We start from the raw sequence: 18,310 nt of genomic DNA on the forward strand, positions 1-18,310 counted from the left end.
TAAATGCAAGTAAAACTAAAACTGAACTAAGTCTAGTCGATTATTTATCAAAGATTTCTACTCTCGATTCTATCGAAATAGAGTTAGAGTAAAAGATTCGTTCAACTCTTAGTTCTTTAGAATTAACGTTTCCTAAGTTTATCAGTCTATCCAAAGTCAATGAGAGATTTACGAATTTATACTACAATGCAAATTATACTAACAAGATATGAATTTATACGACTACGGAATACTAAATTGATACTAGATAAAGAATTAGGGGGGATTGATTCCACCTTAACTCGACTTAATTTACTAACAAAGAATCATCGTAATCCGAATTGAACTGCTTTCGCATAACAATTGGTTCTTCCTAATCCCTAGTTGTTCATGGTAATCACTACCAACTAACATCTAGCATGTGAAACAATCAAGCCCATTCTCATGGTGAACTAATCGTTTTTAGAATGGAATGGAAATTACGACTACTCTACGCTAACACAAATCAAGATTTCTTCAACCCCCCCTCTAATGGAGGTTTAGCCTAAAATCATTATGCTATCATTTCCCAATAAAATTAAACAAGACATAATATAAAGATTGTAAATTTACTAATTTGATCTAAACAATAATTCAAATCTAAATTAACAACTAAGAAATGATTAATAACTAAGAATCCAAATTAGATCTAAGTAATTTTAAATAACAAAAACTGAAATTATGAAGAACTCACTTCTTTTATTAATATAATGACGGAATAACAATGATTAAATAATCTAAATTAAAATAAGGTATGAAAACTAATTAATGGAATGAAAACTAGATCTAGAACTATCTCTAATGGCTACTTGCTACCTAAACTAATTATTTCTTAAGAGTTAAGTTTTCTGTCTTGAAATGGAGGAGACAAGATCTACATTTTCATGCATGGGCCGAGGAGCCATGTTTTGGGCCGAAAAATCGACCCCAAAACCCAATCTCTTCAGTCCATAGAGCTCTTTTCAGCTAGATCTGACTTCAGTAAGCTTTTTATCCACTTATGCTTCTCTGATTAGGTCAAGGTTTGGATCATTGGAAAGATCTTTCCGAGCTGGTTGTTTTGACATTAGGTAGGCCTAATTCTGAGGTCTGAGTCAAATGATACGGTCCTTGGAAGTTCTATTAACTTTTGTGCGTTGTTTCTGCCCGTGTTGACTTTGACTTTTCAGCTTTGACCGGACTTTACAAAGGCTTTTTCTCCTTGAATCTTGGCCTTTAATCATAGAACTTCTTAGCAACCAGCCCTTGCTCCTTTATCTCGCCAAAGTGACACATTTCTGCACATAATTGACTTCAATGCCTGAAATACATAAAAGCACGTAATCAGCATTAACTCTTATTTATTACTCGCATAATTGGTCTAAAAGTATTATTGTTAAGGGGTTAAAACTACAATTTTGGGATCTTATCAAATCACCCCCAAACAGCATTTTGCTTGTCCTCAAGCAAATATGAGAAAATAGAGTAAGTGACCAAAAATGGAGTTCTAACTACTCTCGTTTTGCCGAGTGCGATTGCATTGACCATATGCAACAAGGTCTTAAACCACTAAGAATTCCCTAGTGGACGAGTTATAGCCTCGTGAGAGTTTTCCAGTGAAGGTACTCACAAAGTTCATCTATACTACAACGACTAAGAAATAAACTATTGTTTCCTTATTTATGCTCCCAATTATCTATACATCTCACTAGCAATGAATACAGAATAATCAAGTAGAAACCTAAGCTAATATATGCATAATAATCATAATCTACGAATAAGCATGTATACAATGACTAATACTATGAGATGTACTAGCATGTCCATTTCTGAAAACTCGGAATAGCGTCATTAAGTAGGTCCTCACATAAATGTCAAGAAAAAAACCACTCTGATTTTTCCGCTCAAGTTTCGCTACTCTAGTATGCAGTGGGCACACTTTACCTTACAATCTCAATGACATACAAGGAAGTCGGAGTCGATCAAACACATCAGCCACTTACTGTCACACTAACCTATTCCTAATTGAGCTAGAGGTCTTTATTAGGTGTTGCGGGGATTAGGAGATGGTTTAAGAAGGAAGGAAATGGATATTCAAAAAGGACAAGTCTGAGATAATAGAGTCTTCATATTACGTAACTAGAGAAAACCTTGTTCTTTACTTTTGCTTCTACACTTTGTTTCCATCCTTAGCCATATTTTTCTTTTTCTTTGGCTTTTGACTCATTTGACTCTATTTTTGGAGTTCTAACTCTTTATTTTCTTTTATTTCTTTTCTTTTCTTTTATTTTTATTTGGATGGAAACTTTCTTTTCTTATTTGAAGCGACTAACAAATTCTTAATGTCAAAGGTCTTTCTTTTTTCTATTCTTCATCTCTATTCTCAGACTCATTCAAAGAATGTGTAGGCTGATTTTTATTTTTATTTTGTTTTGTAATAGGTTAAAGGATTTGCGGTTTATGAAAGGCTAAAGAAAGGCTCAGAGGCGCGACTAGAGGAAAATAATTTCATAGGTTTGAGTTTTTGGCTATATCTATCCAAAGAGGGCCTAAATTCTCGCTTAGGATATGGTATAGTGATCAAGCAAGTAGACGTGTGATTTCTCTATCCATATTTTACTTCTTCCTTGTGTCATTTCTCAAATGTTTCACTCATATAAGGCTTTAGGCTATATTATCACAGGATTTGTAGAATAAGTACTCTAGCCTAGATTTCAGAAACTTACTGCCAACAATCATAGATACTCATGTAATATACTTATAGATAGATGCAAAGATTATTACCTACATATTAACCTAAGTTTCTAAAAACTATTCTAATGCAAAAGCTATGTGAGACTTCTTGATTATTGAGAGCATAGAGAAAGAAAACAATATCAATATTTCTAAGTGTATAGCATAAATTTTTTATTTATATTTTTAAAATTTTTGAATTTTTTAACTAGAAAACAAAAAGCATATTATACATATCTATATCCTAACAGATGCCTTAATTACACGTGTTTCTATCCCCCCACCCCAACAAGAAGCATGCTTTGTTATCAAAGTATTTAAATAAATAGGGTAGAGAAATACCATGGAAACGCGTAAAATTCTGGAACATCTGCAAAACAAGGTTAAAATATACTAATATAGAAAAAGAAGAACAGACACAATTCTATATGAGTTCCACCCATTATGTTAACAATAATCAAATTGCTTGGGACATAAGCAGACACTAACTGAACTAAAAACTTACCTTAACTCCCGTTTTTAAGCATTATCCTCCTCATTTTCCTCTCCAAAGAGGTGAGGTTCCTTCGCATCCTGCCACGCCATGATAACTTGCCATGCCCGCCGCTGTGTGTCATCAACTTGTGCTAACCTGTCGAGTGTTACTATGATTGATGGGGTGTAAGGGGCAACCAAATGAGGATGTACCTGCCATCCTGGCCAAGTCATAACTTGTAATGAACGAACCACCCAATTGGTCGGTCTCATGACTTCAATCCTTTTCCAATCCGTGAACTGGGTATAGAGTTCAGGTAAACAAGCACACATGATGCGGCAAACCAAAATAGGCATAAGAAGATACTTATGCCTCATGCTATGGGCTCTCTTAAGACTAGACACTAATACTCGGGGAATGTCATAGCGGCGATGTCCCTCAGCTAAAGCAAGGAAAACATTACTAGTGGTACTATTTGCAGAAGTAAACTGCCACTCCCCTAAAATATTCATCATAATGAATAACATGGTGGTGCCTACATTCAGGGATAGGCTACTAAGGGCTATATTATAACGCCCTTGGTCTATTATACGAAACACCCCTCCCCCATAATACTCATGGAAATATGTATAGTCATAGAGGTAAGCATTATCGGTCATATATCCCCTCGTGTGCATAGGGTCAGGCAAGGGCAGTCCTGAAACTAACGCTAACAAATACTTATTGAATTCTAGTGGCGTGTCATCAACCACGACAGAGAATTCTTGTTCTCCATCCTGGTTACAATAGAAACTAACATTATTGTAAAAATATTCAATAAGCTTAGGTGAATACGAGTCGTCTTCACTTACCAGTACATGCCGCCATCCTAACTGCAAGATCCTATCGCGAAACTAATGTCCATAAGACTCGCTTCCCAACAAGTCGTCGAAAGATTGTTTAGGTATGACTGTAGGAGATGTCATCACAAAACTACTCTCTAGAATAGCCACGACAATCCTGGAACAACCCACAAAAAATCAGAATTTTTCGTGTTTACGGAGGTTAGGGCGCGGGGGCGCTCCACTGAGGCACAGGCGCGCTCTGGAGAAATTTGACTTACAGCGTTTTGGGCGCGGGTCGCGCTCAAGTTTGGTCTTGGTAGGGCGTGGTCGCGCTCAAGGGAAAATTGGACTTACAGTGATTTGGGCGCGTGTGGCTCTCAACTAAGGCGCAGGCGCGCTCCGAGTTGCTTTGAAGTGCTAAAGTGAAGAAGAAAAAAGGGAAACTTGGGAGTGAAAGGTGAGAGATGAAAGTGTGATGTAGTGTGGGTTGTGTGTGGAGAATGAATGAAGTTTATATAGGTTTTGAGTTTCCAAAATGAATCGGGAAGTTGTCAAAAAGTTTTAAGGCAATTTCCGGAAACAAAAAATTTCCAAAACCGAAAACGGAAACAACCCATATTCTTGATTCTAAAACAAACCTAATATATTTTATACTGAATTTAGAATAGTAACTTTTAAACTCATTCAGATTTCATCCTACCACCATATTTACTCATAGCCTGCCAATATCGGCAATATTCCCAACAATCACTCAAAAATAACTTCTAAAATTGAGGTTCCTATAAAAATCGTGCCAGATTTAATAATACCACCCCCAAACAATTCAGGAAGGTGGGATTAACAATAACAACAACACACAATTTGAAAAGAACCACATTATATTAAAATTCAAATTCAAATAACATTTAACTACCCAATTCAAATTTAACTACGGAATTCAAAAAAAAAATAACATTCAACTAAAATAAAAACAAATACACAATAACATCAACTCATAAGATCCCTAAACAATGCGCTGCTGGTAGTGGATGACACGTGAGAAGGAGATGACTCCTGGGATCTCGATGGGCCAGAGCCATCCGTCTTGCTGCGACGACGCTCGTGCCTCATAGATGCTTCCTCAGAAGAAAAACCCCCTGGGTGGGTAGTGTTCAAACAAATCTGCTCGGAACTTTCACTGAGCTTCCATCTCGACATTCATCTCCTCCCAACGCTCATCCTCACGCTGGGCACGAGTCTCATAGCTATGATGGATGGCAGCTTGCCGAGTCCGGAGATCTCCACAAATAGTGTTGAGAGAATGCATGCCACGATGAAGCACCGACATGCATTCTGCATTAGACCTACACCTCTCCAAGGCATCGGCATCAAAACGTGTCGTATCCTCCTCATCCTCCAAATCATCCTCTTCAACTACCCTCTCTTCAGGCAACCTCCACGTCTTCTGGATACATTCCATATAGATAGTAGGATTTTGGTGCCTTTTCAGGCAAATCCAATCAGACTTCGGAGTCGCTTTCAACCTCATCATGATCTTTGTTATCAGAACAGGGAGAGGTGCAATACTCTTCCTAACTTCTCTAATCATCGTAATCAGAAACTCGAGGATACAGAAGTCATACTCCCTCGTCTGGAGTATCCATAGAATGTGAAGACAATTCAGGCTGATGTAACTGACTTTCTCCTTGCTAATGACATTCCTCCCAATCCACTGAGCTACAGCCAGCTGGTTGGTTCGCAGGGACGACTGGCGAACACAATGCGAGCTCGCATTATATTTACCCTCCAAAACTATCTCGTTCATCAAGGCCTAGAGTGTGTCCTTCCTCCATCCCGAAGATACGCGCCAACAAATTTCTATCCAGTTCTCGCCTGACTTTATTCACCTTCACAAAAATCTTATTCCCAACCAACTCTCTTGGTCTATAAAATTGTTGGACCAAATCCTCGTGATAAAAATCATCAGTCGCATACCACAAGTTATTCCAATCCCTCCTAATCATCTCATCACTGAAAAACGGCGCAAAGTGGTCACCACGAAAAGCTTGTTCCAGCAAAATTTGTCGTCTTTGAGCCATTGGAGTTTTGATAGGATTTGTGGGTTTGAATAAGGTAGGGAGACGAGTTTGAGACAAACTCACTAAAAAAACAATGGTGGTGGCGCGGCAGTTCAAAATTATTTGATTTTTGGATATTTTTGGTTGTTTAAAAAGGTCGGAATTGGGGGGGATGTTTGGGAGAAGATTTGAAGTTGGGATTGTATTGTGGGAGGGGTGTAGTTAGGTTTTCTTTTTTATTATTATTTTTTATTTTGGTTTCTAGGTTTTAAGCTTTGTTAATGGTGGTGGGGAAAAAGGAAACTCGCGATCTGTTTGTTTGAAGGAAAGGGACGCACGTGCGGGGCATGTGCATGCGAGATATTGGGCCCAAGCCCAATTCGATTTTTCAAAATTTGTCGATTTTCCCGCACAACTTCAAACTAAAATTGCCGCTTCGTTACCGGTCCGATTTTTGCGAATGAGATATGGAAATGATTAGGAGAGAATTTCCAATCTAATGATCCATAAAACACTCTATTCCGACCATGGCCGACATATTATAAGATGGAAAATGCCTCGAGTAAGTGCAAGATGTAAGTTATGCGAACGAATGAACTCTAAATTCATAGATAATGTCAACCCGAATCGAAATACGATTAAATAGCCTAAGCAACACAAATGGAATGTTGAACAATCAAGGACAAAAAAATGAACACCCCATCCCCAAACAAATTTTAGACAATGAAGTTTAGAAAATTTGGTTGAATGTGGGTCTTTTAAAGTCAGATTCCCGAGACTTTCTAGATTACTATTTTTATGGTTTTGATATTTTTTTTACTTTTTATGAATAAGATTTAATATAAGAAAAAGGAAAAACAATAAAGACATAATTTACACCATAGAGGAACATGACTCAAAAATCGAGAGAACATGCAAGAGTGGAAACGTGAATTATGTTCAACGTGGACTTAGGATCCGGTACTTACAGCCACACACTCCATAAAGAGGGCCCGGTTACCTTAATGGTGCACTTATCAATATATTGAATTGAAAGGAAGTACACCAACCAACAAAGGTCAGTCCTCAAAGACAGGGTCCTATAACAGGACTTCCTCTACATCAGGGGACCATAGCTCATGAAAATGTTTCAACCGTTGGACATTGAGTTGAAAGGTACTGTTGTCCTTGGGATTTACCATGGTGATTGCCCCGTAAGGGGTCACTTCAGTAACCAGAAAAGGACCGGACCAACGGGTTTTTAATTTCCCTGGAAAAATGAGTAGACGGAGTTGTAAAGCAAGATCTTTTGACCTACCTCAAACTCTTTGCGCAAGATTTGCTTATCATGAACATGCTTCATGTTAGCTTTATAATCCTTCGCGAGATCATAAGAATCGCTACGGATTTCTTCAAGCTCATTTAATTGCAACTTGCGCTTGACACCTGTCTCATCAAAATTGAAGTTAGGGCTTTTTATAGCCTATATAGCACGGTGCTCCAATTCAACGGGCAAATGACAAGGTTTCCCAAATACAAGTCTAAAGGGCGACATACCTATAGGAGTTTTGAAAGCAGTCCTATATGCCCATAAGGCATTAGAGAGATGCTTTGACCAATCTTTCCTATCAAGATTTACAGTTATTTCTAAGATCTTTTTGATTTCCCTATTAGAAATTTCTACTTGTCCGCTAGTGTGTGAATGATACGGAGTTGCTACTTTATGTGTAACTCCATACTTTTTCACTAGAGATGCAACAAATCTGTTGCAAAAATGTGTTCCACCATCACTAATGATGGCTTTAGGAATGCCAAATCGACAGAAGATGTACTCCTTAACAAAAAACATAACTGTCTTATGGTCATTGCAACAGCAAGCCATGGCCTCTATCCATTTAGACACGTAGTCCACGACAACTAGAATATAAATGAAACCGTGGGACATAGGAAAGGGACCCATGAAATCAATGCCACATACGTCAAAAACTTCTACCACCATGATTGGATTTAATGGAATCATATTACGCTTAGTGATATGCCCAAGTTGTTGGCAACTAACACACGTCTTGCAATGTACTTGGGCATCTTTAAAAAGAGTAGGCCAATAAAACCCACATTGAAAATTTTTAGCAGGTGTTTTCATACCACTAAAATGGCCACCACACTCTTTGTCATGGCAGAATGAGAGAACCTCATTATATTCCCTCTGGGGAATACAACGACGAATAATCTGATCTGCACAATACTTAAAAAGGTAGGGCTCATCCCAGTAGTATAGCTTAACTCTGGCCAAGAACTTCTTACGTTCATTTCTTGACCAATAAGGAAGAATAGTATTAGACGCTAAATAATTCACAATGTCAGCATACCATGGTGCAGAAAAAATAGCGTACAGATGCTCATCAGGAAAAAAAATCTGATATGGACTCAGAATCACTATCATCGTCATTTTGTAAGTCTAGATAAGTGGTCGACAACTACGTTTTCGACCCCTATTTTGTCCTTTATTTCTAATGTGAACTCTTGCAGGAGAAGAATCCATCAGATTAATCTCTGCTTAGCATCCTTCTTTGCAAGAAGGTACCTAAGGGGTGCATGGTTCGTGTAAACTAGAGTCTTAGAACCAACCAAATAAGGATGAAACTTATCTAAAGCATAAACGACAGCTAAGAATTCTTTTTCAGTAGTTGTATAATTCCTTTGAGCATCGTTTAAAGTTTTACTAGTATAATAAATAACAGTGAACTTATTATCTAGTTTCTGTCCCAAGACAGCACCAACTGCATAATCACTAGCATCACACATGAGTTCGAAAGGTTTAGACCAATCGGGAGGCTGTATAATGGGTGCAGAGGTTAAGGCGGCGTTTAAATTTTCAAAAGCTTGTTTACATATAAAATTAAAATCAAAGATGGAATTCTTTAAAAGCAGATTAGTTAAAGGCCTAGCTATTTTTGAAAAATCTTTGATAAAGCGCCTATAAAAACCTGCATGGCCTAGAAAAGCTCTAATATCACGGACAGTCCGTGGTATAGGTAGAGTCGCTATCTTATCTAGTTTGGCCTTATCTACTTCGATTCCATCACTAGATAAAATGTGACCTAGCACGATTCCCTTTTTCACCATGAAATGACATTTTTCCTAATTCAAAACCAGACTCTTCTCTTCACACCCTGTCAAAACCTTAGATAGGTTAGACAGGCAGTCAGTGAAAGAGTCTCCATAGATAGAAAAATTATCCATGAATACTTCCATAAAACGCTCTACCATGTCACTAAATATATGAAGCATACACCGCTGGAAGGTACCAGGACCATTACAAAGGCCAAAAGGCATTCGTTTATAGGCGTATGTTCCAAAAGGACATGTGAAGGTAGTATTTTCTTGGTCATCAATATCAATAATAATTTAGAAATAGCCAGAGTAGCCATCCAAAAAACAATAAAAAACATGACCAGCTAGACGTTCTAATATCTGATCTATAAAGGGGAAAGGAAAATGATCCTTTCGTGTCATGCCATTTAAACGTCTGTAATCGATACAGATTCTCCATTTCATAGGACCATGTGTTGCAACATACTTACCCTTGGCATTACGTACCATGGTAATCCCTAATTTCTCAGGAACTACATGAATGGGACTTACCCATTCGCTATCAGAGATTGAGTATATGATACCCGCATCGAGTAACCGTAAGACTTCTTCCCTAACCACCTCTTTCATGGCAGGGTTCAAGCGACGCTGAGGTTCGCGAGAAGTCTTTGCGTTATCCTCCAAATGGGTACGATGAGTGCACACATTAGGGTCAATTCCCTTAATGTCGGCTAGGGACCAACCAATCGCAGAACGATGTTCCCTTATCACCCTGATCAAACGTGTCTCTTCCTCCTTAGATAACAGAGAAGATATAATTACCGGATGACTACCATCCGGATCAAGTTGAATATATTTTAACTCAGAAGGAAGAGGTTTAAGCACTGGGGTTTAAGCACTGGGGTGGAATAAATGTCGATAAATGCTTTTGGAGGGTCCTCATCTTGAGTAATGAATACTTGCTTAGGCATCAGGTCTTCAAACTCAGTAGATGGAGCAACAGAAGCGTCTACGATAGGTGTAGACTCAAAGATGGTGTTGACTTCCTCTAAATAGGAGTCATCGATGAAATCTAAACTTCCAAAAGAAAGGAATTTATGGATATGGTTTTCTGGAAACGTGTTATTAAAGTAATCTTGAGCTGAACTCTCAATCATGCTAACCTCCCCATCTATAGAAGAATCTGGTAACTGTTTCATCATTTTAAAAACATTTACCTCAATAGAAAGATGGTCAAAAGATAAGGACATCAAACCATCGCAGCAATTTATAAGCGCGTTGGCAGTCGCCAAGAAGGGATGCCCTAAGATGATCGGAACAGAGTCGTTAACGACTTCTGTATCGAGGATCACAAAATTAGTAGGATAGTAGAAATCCTGAGCCTTAACAAGCACATTTTCAACCACCCCCTTAGGATACTTAATAGACCGATCCGCTAATTTCAACGTCATTTTAGTAGGTTGCATCTCTTGTTTGTTTCTATAGATAATACGGGAGTAAGTTAACACTCGCCCCCAGGTCTAATAAAGCAGTGGTCGTGTGGGAATCTCCTAAGGTGCATTGTACAATAGGACGACCAGGGTCCTTATACTTAACGATTCCATTATGTTCTGATAACGTTGAAAACTGTTCAGTTAGGAAGGCGTCTTTAGGAATATTTGTCTTACGCCTAGTCGTGCACAACTTTTTAAGAAACTTAGCGTGGTGAGGTAATTTTTTAATTGCTTCGAGAAAAGGTAGTTTTATCGTTAGATTTTTGAAAACTTCCCTAATCTCATCATAGTTTGTATCCTTGTTTAACATAGCTAATCTATGGGGAAATGGTGGTTTCGCTCTATATTTAGCATATGGATCAACTGGATGTTTAACCTTGGCTTTCTATTTCTTAGGTTGTGGTATAACTAGTACCTCTACAGGGGTAGGCTCTTCAGTTCCTATTTCGGTATCTAGTTCAATCTCCGGTGTAGGGACTACTTGTGGGGTAACTATAGGCATAGTTACGTTGTTATCAACCACTCTCCCAGAACGAATAGTGGTGATGGCATTTAGCTCACCTACATTTGCATTTTCCGTACTAGTATTACCATTCAACTCAAAGGCTATTTTGGTTGTTTTAGGATTAGTTATTGCTTGACCTGGAAATATACCTTTGGGTTGTACTTTCTCTTGAGCTAACTGCTGTAAGGAAAGTTGAACGGCTTGTAAAATCTGTTGTTGAGATGGCATAAAGGTATCGAAACGATCTGGTTGTGGAGTAGTATTTGCTACTGGTTGTGTGATAGGAACTATGTTACATTGATTATTAATGGGTGGGTTGTGATAGTTATTATTATTAACCGGAATGAAACCTTTATTAGAATTATAATTATTATAATTTTCCTGACCTTGTCCTTAACCTTGTCCTTGTCGTGGTAGAGCTTGGTTACAATTGTTTGCTTGCCTAACATTTTGATTATTAAACCCTGGAGGTGTTACTTGTTGATTATTTCTCCAACTGAAGTTGGGGTGTTGTCTCCAAGGGGCATTAGGAATAGGATAACTATTAATTGAGCAAACGTTATCTTGTTGTAATGTTTGTTGTTCGCAAGCGAGAGGACAATAGGAGTCGGGATGCTCTGGACTCAAACATAAATTACATGGATTGGAGTTGACATTCATGACGGGGATAGGCTTTTGTTGAACAGAAATAGCCTCTACCTTTTTAGTGAGAGATTCGATTAAATTTTTAAGTTCAGGATCGGGTTTCATCTCAAACATACCGGCGGCCTTAACTGTTGTAGAAGAACTAGCTGAACGGGAGAAATCGTCACTACCCCCCAGTTATTATTACGCTTTGTTTGATCTTCTAAAAATTTGTAAGCCTCTGAGGCTCCTTTACTTAGGAAACTACCCGCATTCATTATGTCAAGGACCTCTTTGTGGTGGTGTAACAGTCCTTTGAAAAAGGCATGAACTAACGTGTATTCCGCGAGGTTATGGTGTGGACACTCTATAAGAAGATCGGTGAAACGATTCCAAACCTCTGAAAATGATTCATGAGGATTCTGTTGAAAGAAATAAATCTTGGAAAGCATTTCATCGGTCTTCAGTGGTGGGTAAAAATGTTCCATAAATAGTTTAACAAGTTTGGCCCACGAGTCCACAGAATTAGGTGCTTGGGCAGTTAACCAAGACGCCGCCTTATCGGCTAAAGTGAAGGGGAATGCCCTCAGTTTAATTTGTTCTGCACCAACCGTAGGATGGTGGAATGTAGTAAGGACTTAGTCAATCCTATGGATAGAAGCAAACTCTACTGCTGCAATTCATGGTTTTGGTTATAAGGAGATCCCTTAGAAGCTAAGCAGCAGTGAAACCCAAATCTCCACTCTATTGCTGCAATTCATGGTTTTGGTTGTAAGTGTCACATGGCCCATCACCAAACAAAATAAAATAATGCCTAGCTACACTCTACAAAACCCAAATCTCCATATAACCTAACTCAAATTATAGGACTCTCACTGCCTGCCGGCACTTTGTGCATGAGTTAATAAATAACAAAAAGGGCCAAAAGAAACAAAAAGGAAAGAGTAAAGAACAAAGCTATAGAAAGACAAAGAAATAGAAGGGCAATGATATTGTCTATAAAAAGAGAAAGTTAAGTTATTGATAGTTACCGGAGCAGTACTGTGACGACTAGCATGAGAATGTGGCGATGGAACATTGTCGTTGAAAGTTCCCTTTTGGCTCATAAACAGGCCACTAACCTCTTCCATGTGCCTCGACATTTTAGCATCCATATTCGCCTCCATAGTTTCGGTCCTCCTCTCAAGGAGAGTATTTGCCTATATCAAGCCATCATTCTTTTTCATCAAAGAGTCTCCCTTTCGCAGTACAGTTTTACAAACCCCTGTACCTAGACCTCGGAAACGACCTCTTTTATCTGAACCAACCACCTATTTTCATTGAGCAATTTATAACAAGTACAAAAACTAAAATAAATATCTATCATGATATTGAAACAACTATACCATAGCAATTGCGTCTCCAGACAAATCATATTGCGACTCTGGATGCTCAGAGATGTGATTCTTAATCGAATTTTGTTAAAATTACAAAAATAAGATGAAAGTCATTCATTTTAAACTAAAGATGTATATATAAGCTAAATACATACTAAAACACTAACCAATACTTCCTGGCTTTGTGGAACAGTTTCCTTTCATTTATGAATAAGCATATAGGAGTCTGCCCTTGTAATCTCCGATTCAGGAATACCTTTCTCCAAAGCTAGCTCATTCCGAGCTATAGCAACTGAAGTTTTGCCAAGAGATGAAGGCATGATCTGTTGCTCGCGATTCAGTTTGTTCCTTGCACTCATGGCCTACATATTTAAAGCAATGTCAAATCAAACTAACATGAAGCACTACCTATTAAAACATTGAAACATACCTTAAACTTATCTGTATTGCAATAATTAACAAATTTGTGCCAATCCTCCAAGGGAATGTTACGCAGCGCAACTTCTTTCACTAAGGAAGGATCTTCATCTTCGACAAAAGTTTCATACAACGTGTGCTTGTAGTTCCTCCATGCTTCATTCAGTTTCTGCCTTGTGTAGTCAGTATCTATCGTCTTCTCATATTCAAACACAAATTGGCATCCCAAAGTCTTAACAACTTTGTCTTTGAGATCCTTACCAATATGTCGCCAATCCTCATAGCATACTGGAAAGTCTCGACGAGCAATGTATCCCAATCTTGTACCAAATTCACTAACAATGTCTATGGGTGTGACTGGTTGACCTTTTCGGTTAGTCTGCATTACAAGTTTCGGACGTGGTTGACCCTAAATTTCTTCGATACCAATTGAAGGGCCTCTTTTTTTAGAAGATGCAGCTACGGATGAACTCGGAATGTTTGTGGCATCATCACCTGTACAAACAAACAACATTTTAAGCTTGTACCATACATAATTATTAAAAGGAAATCTTAAATGTTAAACTGAAATTAATTACCCATGTCTTCATTGAAATGATCATCATCCAAAGAGTTTGAACCACCAAAGAGTAGTGAGTGTCCATGTTCACTAAATAAAATGTGGAATTTCATGAAGAAAAAAGCAAAAGAAAATAAAGAAAACAGTGACATTTCAAAGAGAGCATACAATCAAATTATAAGATTCTAATAACATAACATTGGGAAAAATAAGTTATTAATCCTATACTTGTGTTGATTTTCTACTCCTATGATGACACTTCACAATCAATTATAATAGTTTAATGACATAAGGACATAACCAAATAGTTTAATTTTATGTAATGCAATAACCAACAAAGAAATGGTCTAAGGTCTATTAGATCTTTGTCTCTTTTTATTTCTCCTATTCTCAACAACCACAAACACATCTTCTGGGTCATTAGGTACTAGATCATCCTCCACGGCTTCCACATTGGAAGGCCCTCCTATATCAATATTAATATTTATCGTTCTATCATCTGATAGCAGACACACTTCATTATGATCAGAATACAACTTTTTTGGAACCTCTATGACTACATGCCAATCAGGATCCATTGGATCCCTCGAATAAAAAACCTATGCAGCACGCTCCGCGAAAATAAACGGTTCATCAGCCATGTGGTCTGAACTCATTAGGTTAGACAAGTTCACCAATTTGAGGTTTTCTTCTACATCTATTTTCACACCAGTTTGGGAGCATTTTACCCAATCACACTTGAACAAAATAGGCTTGTACCCCTCTCGATATTGTAGCTGGACAATTTTCAGAAGAACACTATAGTATTTGACATAGTCTTCAACTGGATATTTGTCCTTAGCACTAGACTGAAAAGTAGTCATGCATATTGTGCTAACACCGCTGTTTTGGTTCCTTCGTGCTCGTTCATGATCCTTGGTGACAAAGGGAAAACCATTTACACAATACTTTGTGTATGTTGTTGCCAAACCTGTAGGTCCTCTCACAACATCTTTGAATTGGACATCATTTGACTCTATGTACTCAACCTGTGTTTTCAACCATGATGTGAAATTATCACACAAAGGTATCCTTAAATGGCCTGCCCTCTTCCTCCCGGTTTTTCTCCGGTCCTCAAGAAATTTGGTGTACTTCCTACACATTATTTAACATGTTAGAAAGAAATTGCATTTGATTAAACTAGTATGCAATTCCAAACAATAATGTCAAGGTATACTTACTCCTTCCAATAATCATATTTAGCATGGCTTTTTAATACCCAATTTCGTGCCTGTTCATACTCAACACCTTCTAACCCATAGCCATGACCCACACCAATTGGCCCAACCTCCTTGATAGTATGATCATAAATCTTATCAAACAAATCAGGTACAAGTGGAGCTTCATTTTCAGGCATCCTATCAAGTTTCTCTAGAATACCACCCCCTCCTTTATAGCCTGCACAATGAATAAGGGTCTCTTCTTTCAAGTAAGCTCCCATAATACAGACCCTCGGGACGTGCTTTGTTTGAGACGGATCCCTTATAAGTCTTCATCATCCTTTAAACGACAAGGAACACATTATAGGAATAACATTAATAGGAAACATAATTTGCAAGACAACAATTACAAAACTAATACCTTTCGAATGTATACATCCATCTCGCCTTAAACAGACCACATTCACGAGCCTCCCCGAGCAAGGTGAATGGGTAAATGAATCATGATAACAAAAAGTCATGGAGGCAATGTCTCGAAAAGCGCTGAATGTCTTAATCATATTTCTTTTCGAGTACATTGAGTGTTTCGACATCTATTGTTCTAGCACATAAAGCACCAAAAAAAGTACAAATGCTTTTGATGATGGATTGAGCTTCCTTTCTGCTGCCATCTCTATAGGCATGTTGAATCGCTACCGGGAGCAAGTGCTGTATCAAGATGTGATAGTCATGTGACTTCAATCCCTTTAAATCTACTGAATCAGCCTTGACAATATTAGACCAATTACTACTAAAACCAACGGGCACACTCAGATTGCACAATGTATCAAGAAAGCATTTCTTCTCCAGTTTGTTAAGCCAAAAAATTCCCGGCTTCATAACAGTTTTACCATTCACCTGGGATAACCAATACCTCCTTTTAATTTTCAAAAGCTTCAAGTCTTTGCATGCCTTGTCATTATCCTTGGTCTTCTCTTTCGAATTAAGCATCATTGCAATCAAGATTTCACAAAAATTCTTCTCGATATGCATGACATCAAAGTTATGAGGGACTGGAATGTACTTCCAATAATCCAACCCAAAGAATCTTGACCTATTGGTAAAACACGATTCACCTTCATTTTCTCGGTTATCATCGCACTCAATAACATTGTGTTTCTATTTGCCTTTCCCAACTTTTGCTTTTAAGTTCATTGTCATAGTATCAACCTCGATCCCAGTTAGCCTTGCTGGTGGCGCCTCTAGCTCTTGAGTTTTATCATAGGTGCTTTCTCTTGTATCATTTCTGGCTTCATCTAACAAAGGAAACCAACGTCTGCTTCTCATGTACACATGCATACCTCCATTGTGAAGCCAAAAAGAAGTAGTCTTTGGACCACAAGCTGGTCAACCAAGTTTTCCTTTAGTCTTACAACCGGAGATATTTCCATAAGCTGGAAGGTCATGTATTGTCCACATCAAAACAGCCCGCATTTTAAATACGTCTCCTTTTGATGCATCTTTTACCATTACCCCTTCATGCCACAAGTCATTCAACTCCTTGACCAATGGTTGCAAAAACACATGAATATCTTTACCTGGCTATTTTGGACCTTCGATGAGTGTTGTGAGCATAGTGAATTGGGGTTTCATGCACAACCAAGGTGGAAGGTTGTAAGTCACACATCATAGGCCACGAACTATGCAATGAGCTTAATGACCTAAAAGGATTGAAGCCATCAGTTGATAGCCCCAAACGGACATTTCGAGGCTCGGCAGCAAAATCTGGGTAGTGTGTATCAATTAGCTTCCACACCCCAGAGTCAACTAGATGCCCCAAAGTACCTAGAGGGGACTTTCCAGTTGAATGCCAACGCATAGCCTTTGCTACCCAATCCACTCTATATAATCTCTTTAATCTATCTGCTAATGGAAAATATCTTAAGATCTTCGCAGCACCAGACCTGACCCCTTTCTTTCTTTCCTCAATGCTTAAAGTTTTAAACCTCAAGACCCCACAAATATGACAAGAAACCTTAGATTTGTAGTCTCCCCAGTATAACATACAATCATTTCTGCACGCATCAATTTTATTATACTTCAATTCTAAATCTTTGATTATCTTATCTGCATGATACATATTTTTTGGTGTGTTATTCCCACTTGGAAACACCAACTGAAATAGTTGAAGCAATGCAGTAAAACTTTGGTCAGTCCACCCATGTGTGATCTTCAAATTAAATAATTTCACTACAAATCTAAGAACGGTGAAGTCCTTATTTCCAGCATACAATTCACTCATCGCCTTACGCAAATTAGAACTAAACTTAACATCTTCAAATAAGTCATTTTGTTCATTATGTTCTCCCATTAGCGTATCCAAATTATCACCACCAAGTTCCCCCACCACAGTGTTAAGGGCATTAGCCATGTCCGTTTCATTATATGCATTCTCACGAAAACCTGATCCTTGTTCAACATACTGATTTTGTGCTACTTCACCATGCACGAACCACACATTATATGTTTCGTCAAAGCCATGCCTAAAACAATCTACTTTGACGTCATCATGGGTCTTGGCCGGGCCTTGGTTTAGGCATTTGCCACATGGACAGGGTATAACCTTTTTATTATGATGGTGTATCTTCGTGAACTCCACAAATTTCTCTAAAGCAGCTATAAAACGCTTATCTGGATATTTCAAGGAAATCCAACTTTTATCTATCGATGAAGCGAAAGCATCCATACCACTATATATAACAAAGAAAAGCTAGTATGTAAAAAGCATCAACCAAATCAGATAATTAGGCATCAAATAAATCTATGATTTAGCATTCTAGAATGCAATACTAAGCACCTCACCATACAATGCAATGCATCCATGCTAAGAATTAAATAGATGGAGAACTATAATAGCTTCATTTTCCAACAACAATTTTCATGCAAAATATAACAGTTAAATTGTTGACTGTCTACACATGCCCTAAACCTAAAACAAAA

The 18,310-nt window shown here is 38.0% G+C and overlaps 2 protein-coding genes across 2 annotated transcripts; both read right to left on the minus strand.

The window, feature by feature from the left end:
- Positions 1 to 13,356: 13,356 nt before the first annotated feature.
- On the minus strand, positions 13,357 to 13,958 carry LOC147525602 (uncharacterized). The gene is made up of 2 exons (XM_086580053.1): positions 13,587 to 13,958; positions 13,357 to 13,518 (listed from the first exon to the last, which is right to left on the minus strand). The coding sequence occupies exons 1-2, from the start codon at positions 13,956 to 13,958 to the stop codon at positions 13,357 to 13,359; spliced, it is 534 nt and encodes a 177-aa protein (XP_086436179.1).
- Positions 13,959 to 16,904: 2,946 nt separating this feature from the next.
- Positions 16,905 to 18,056, minus strand: LOC147525603 (uncharacterized). Its single transcript, XM_086580061.1, has one exon. The coding sequence runs from the start codon at positions 18,054 to 18,056 to the stop codon at positions 16,905 to 16,907; it is 1,152 nt and encodes a 383-aa protein (XP_086436187.1).
- Between the last annotated feature and the right edge of the window lie 254 nt (positions 18,057 to 18,310).

The sequence above is a fragment of the Coptis chinensis genome, chromosome 1, assembly GCF_015680905.1.
Source record: "Coptis chinensis isolate HL-2020 chromosome 1, ASM1568090v1, whole genome shotgun sequence".
Classification (NCBI taxonomy): Eukaryota; Viridiplantae; Streptophyta; class Magnoliopsida; order Ranunculales; family Ranunculaceae; genus Coptis; species Coptis chinensis.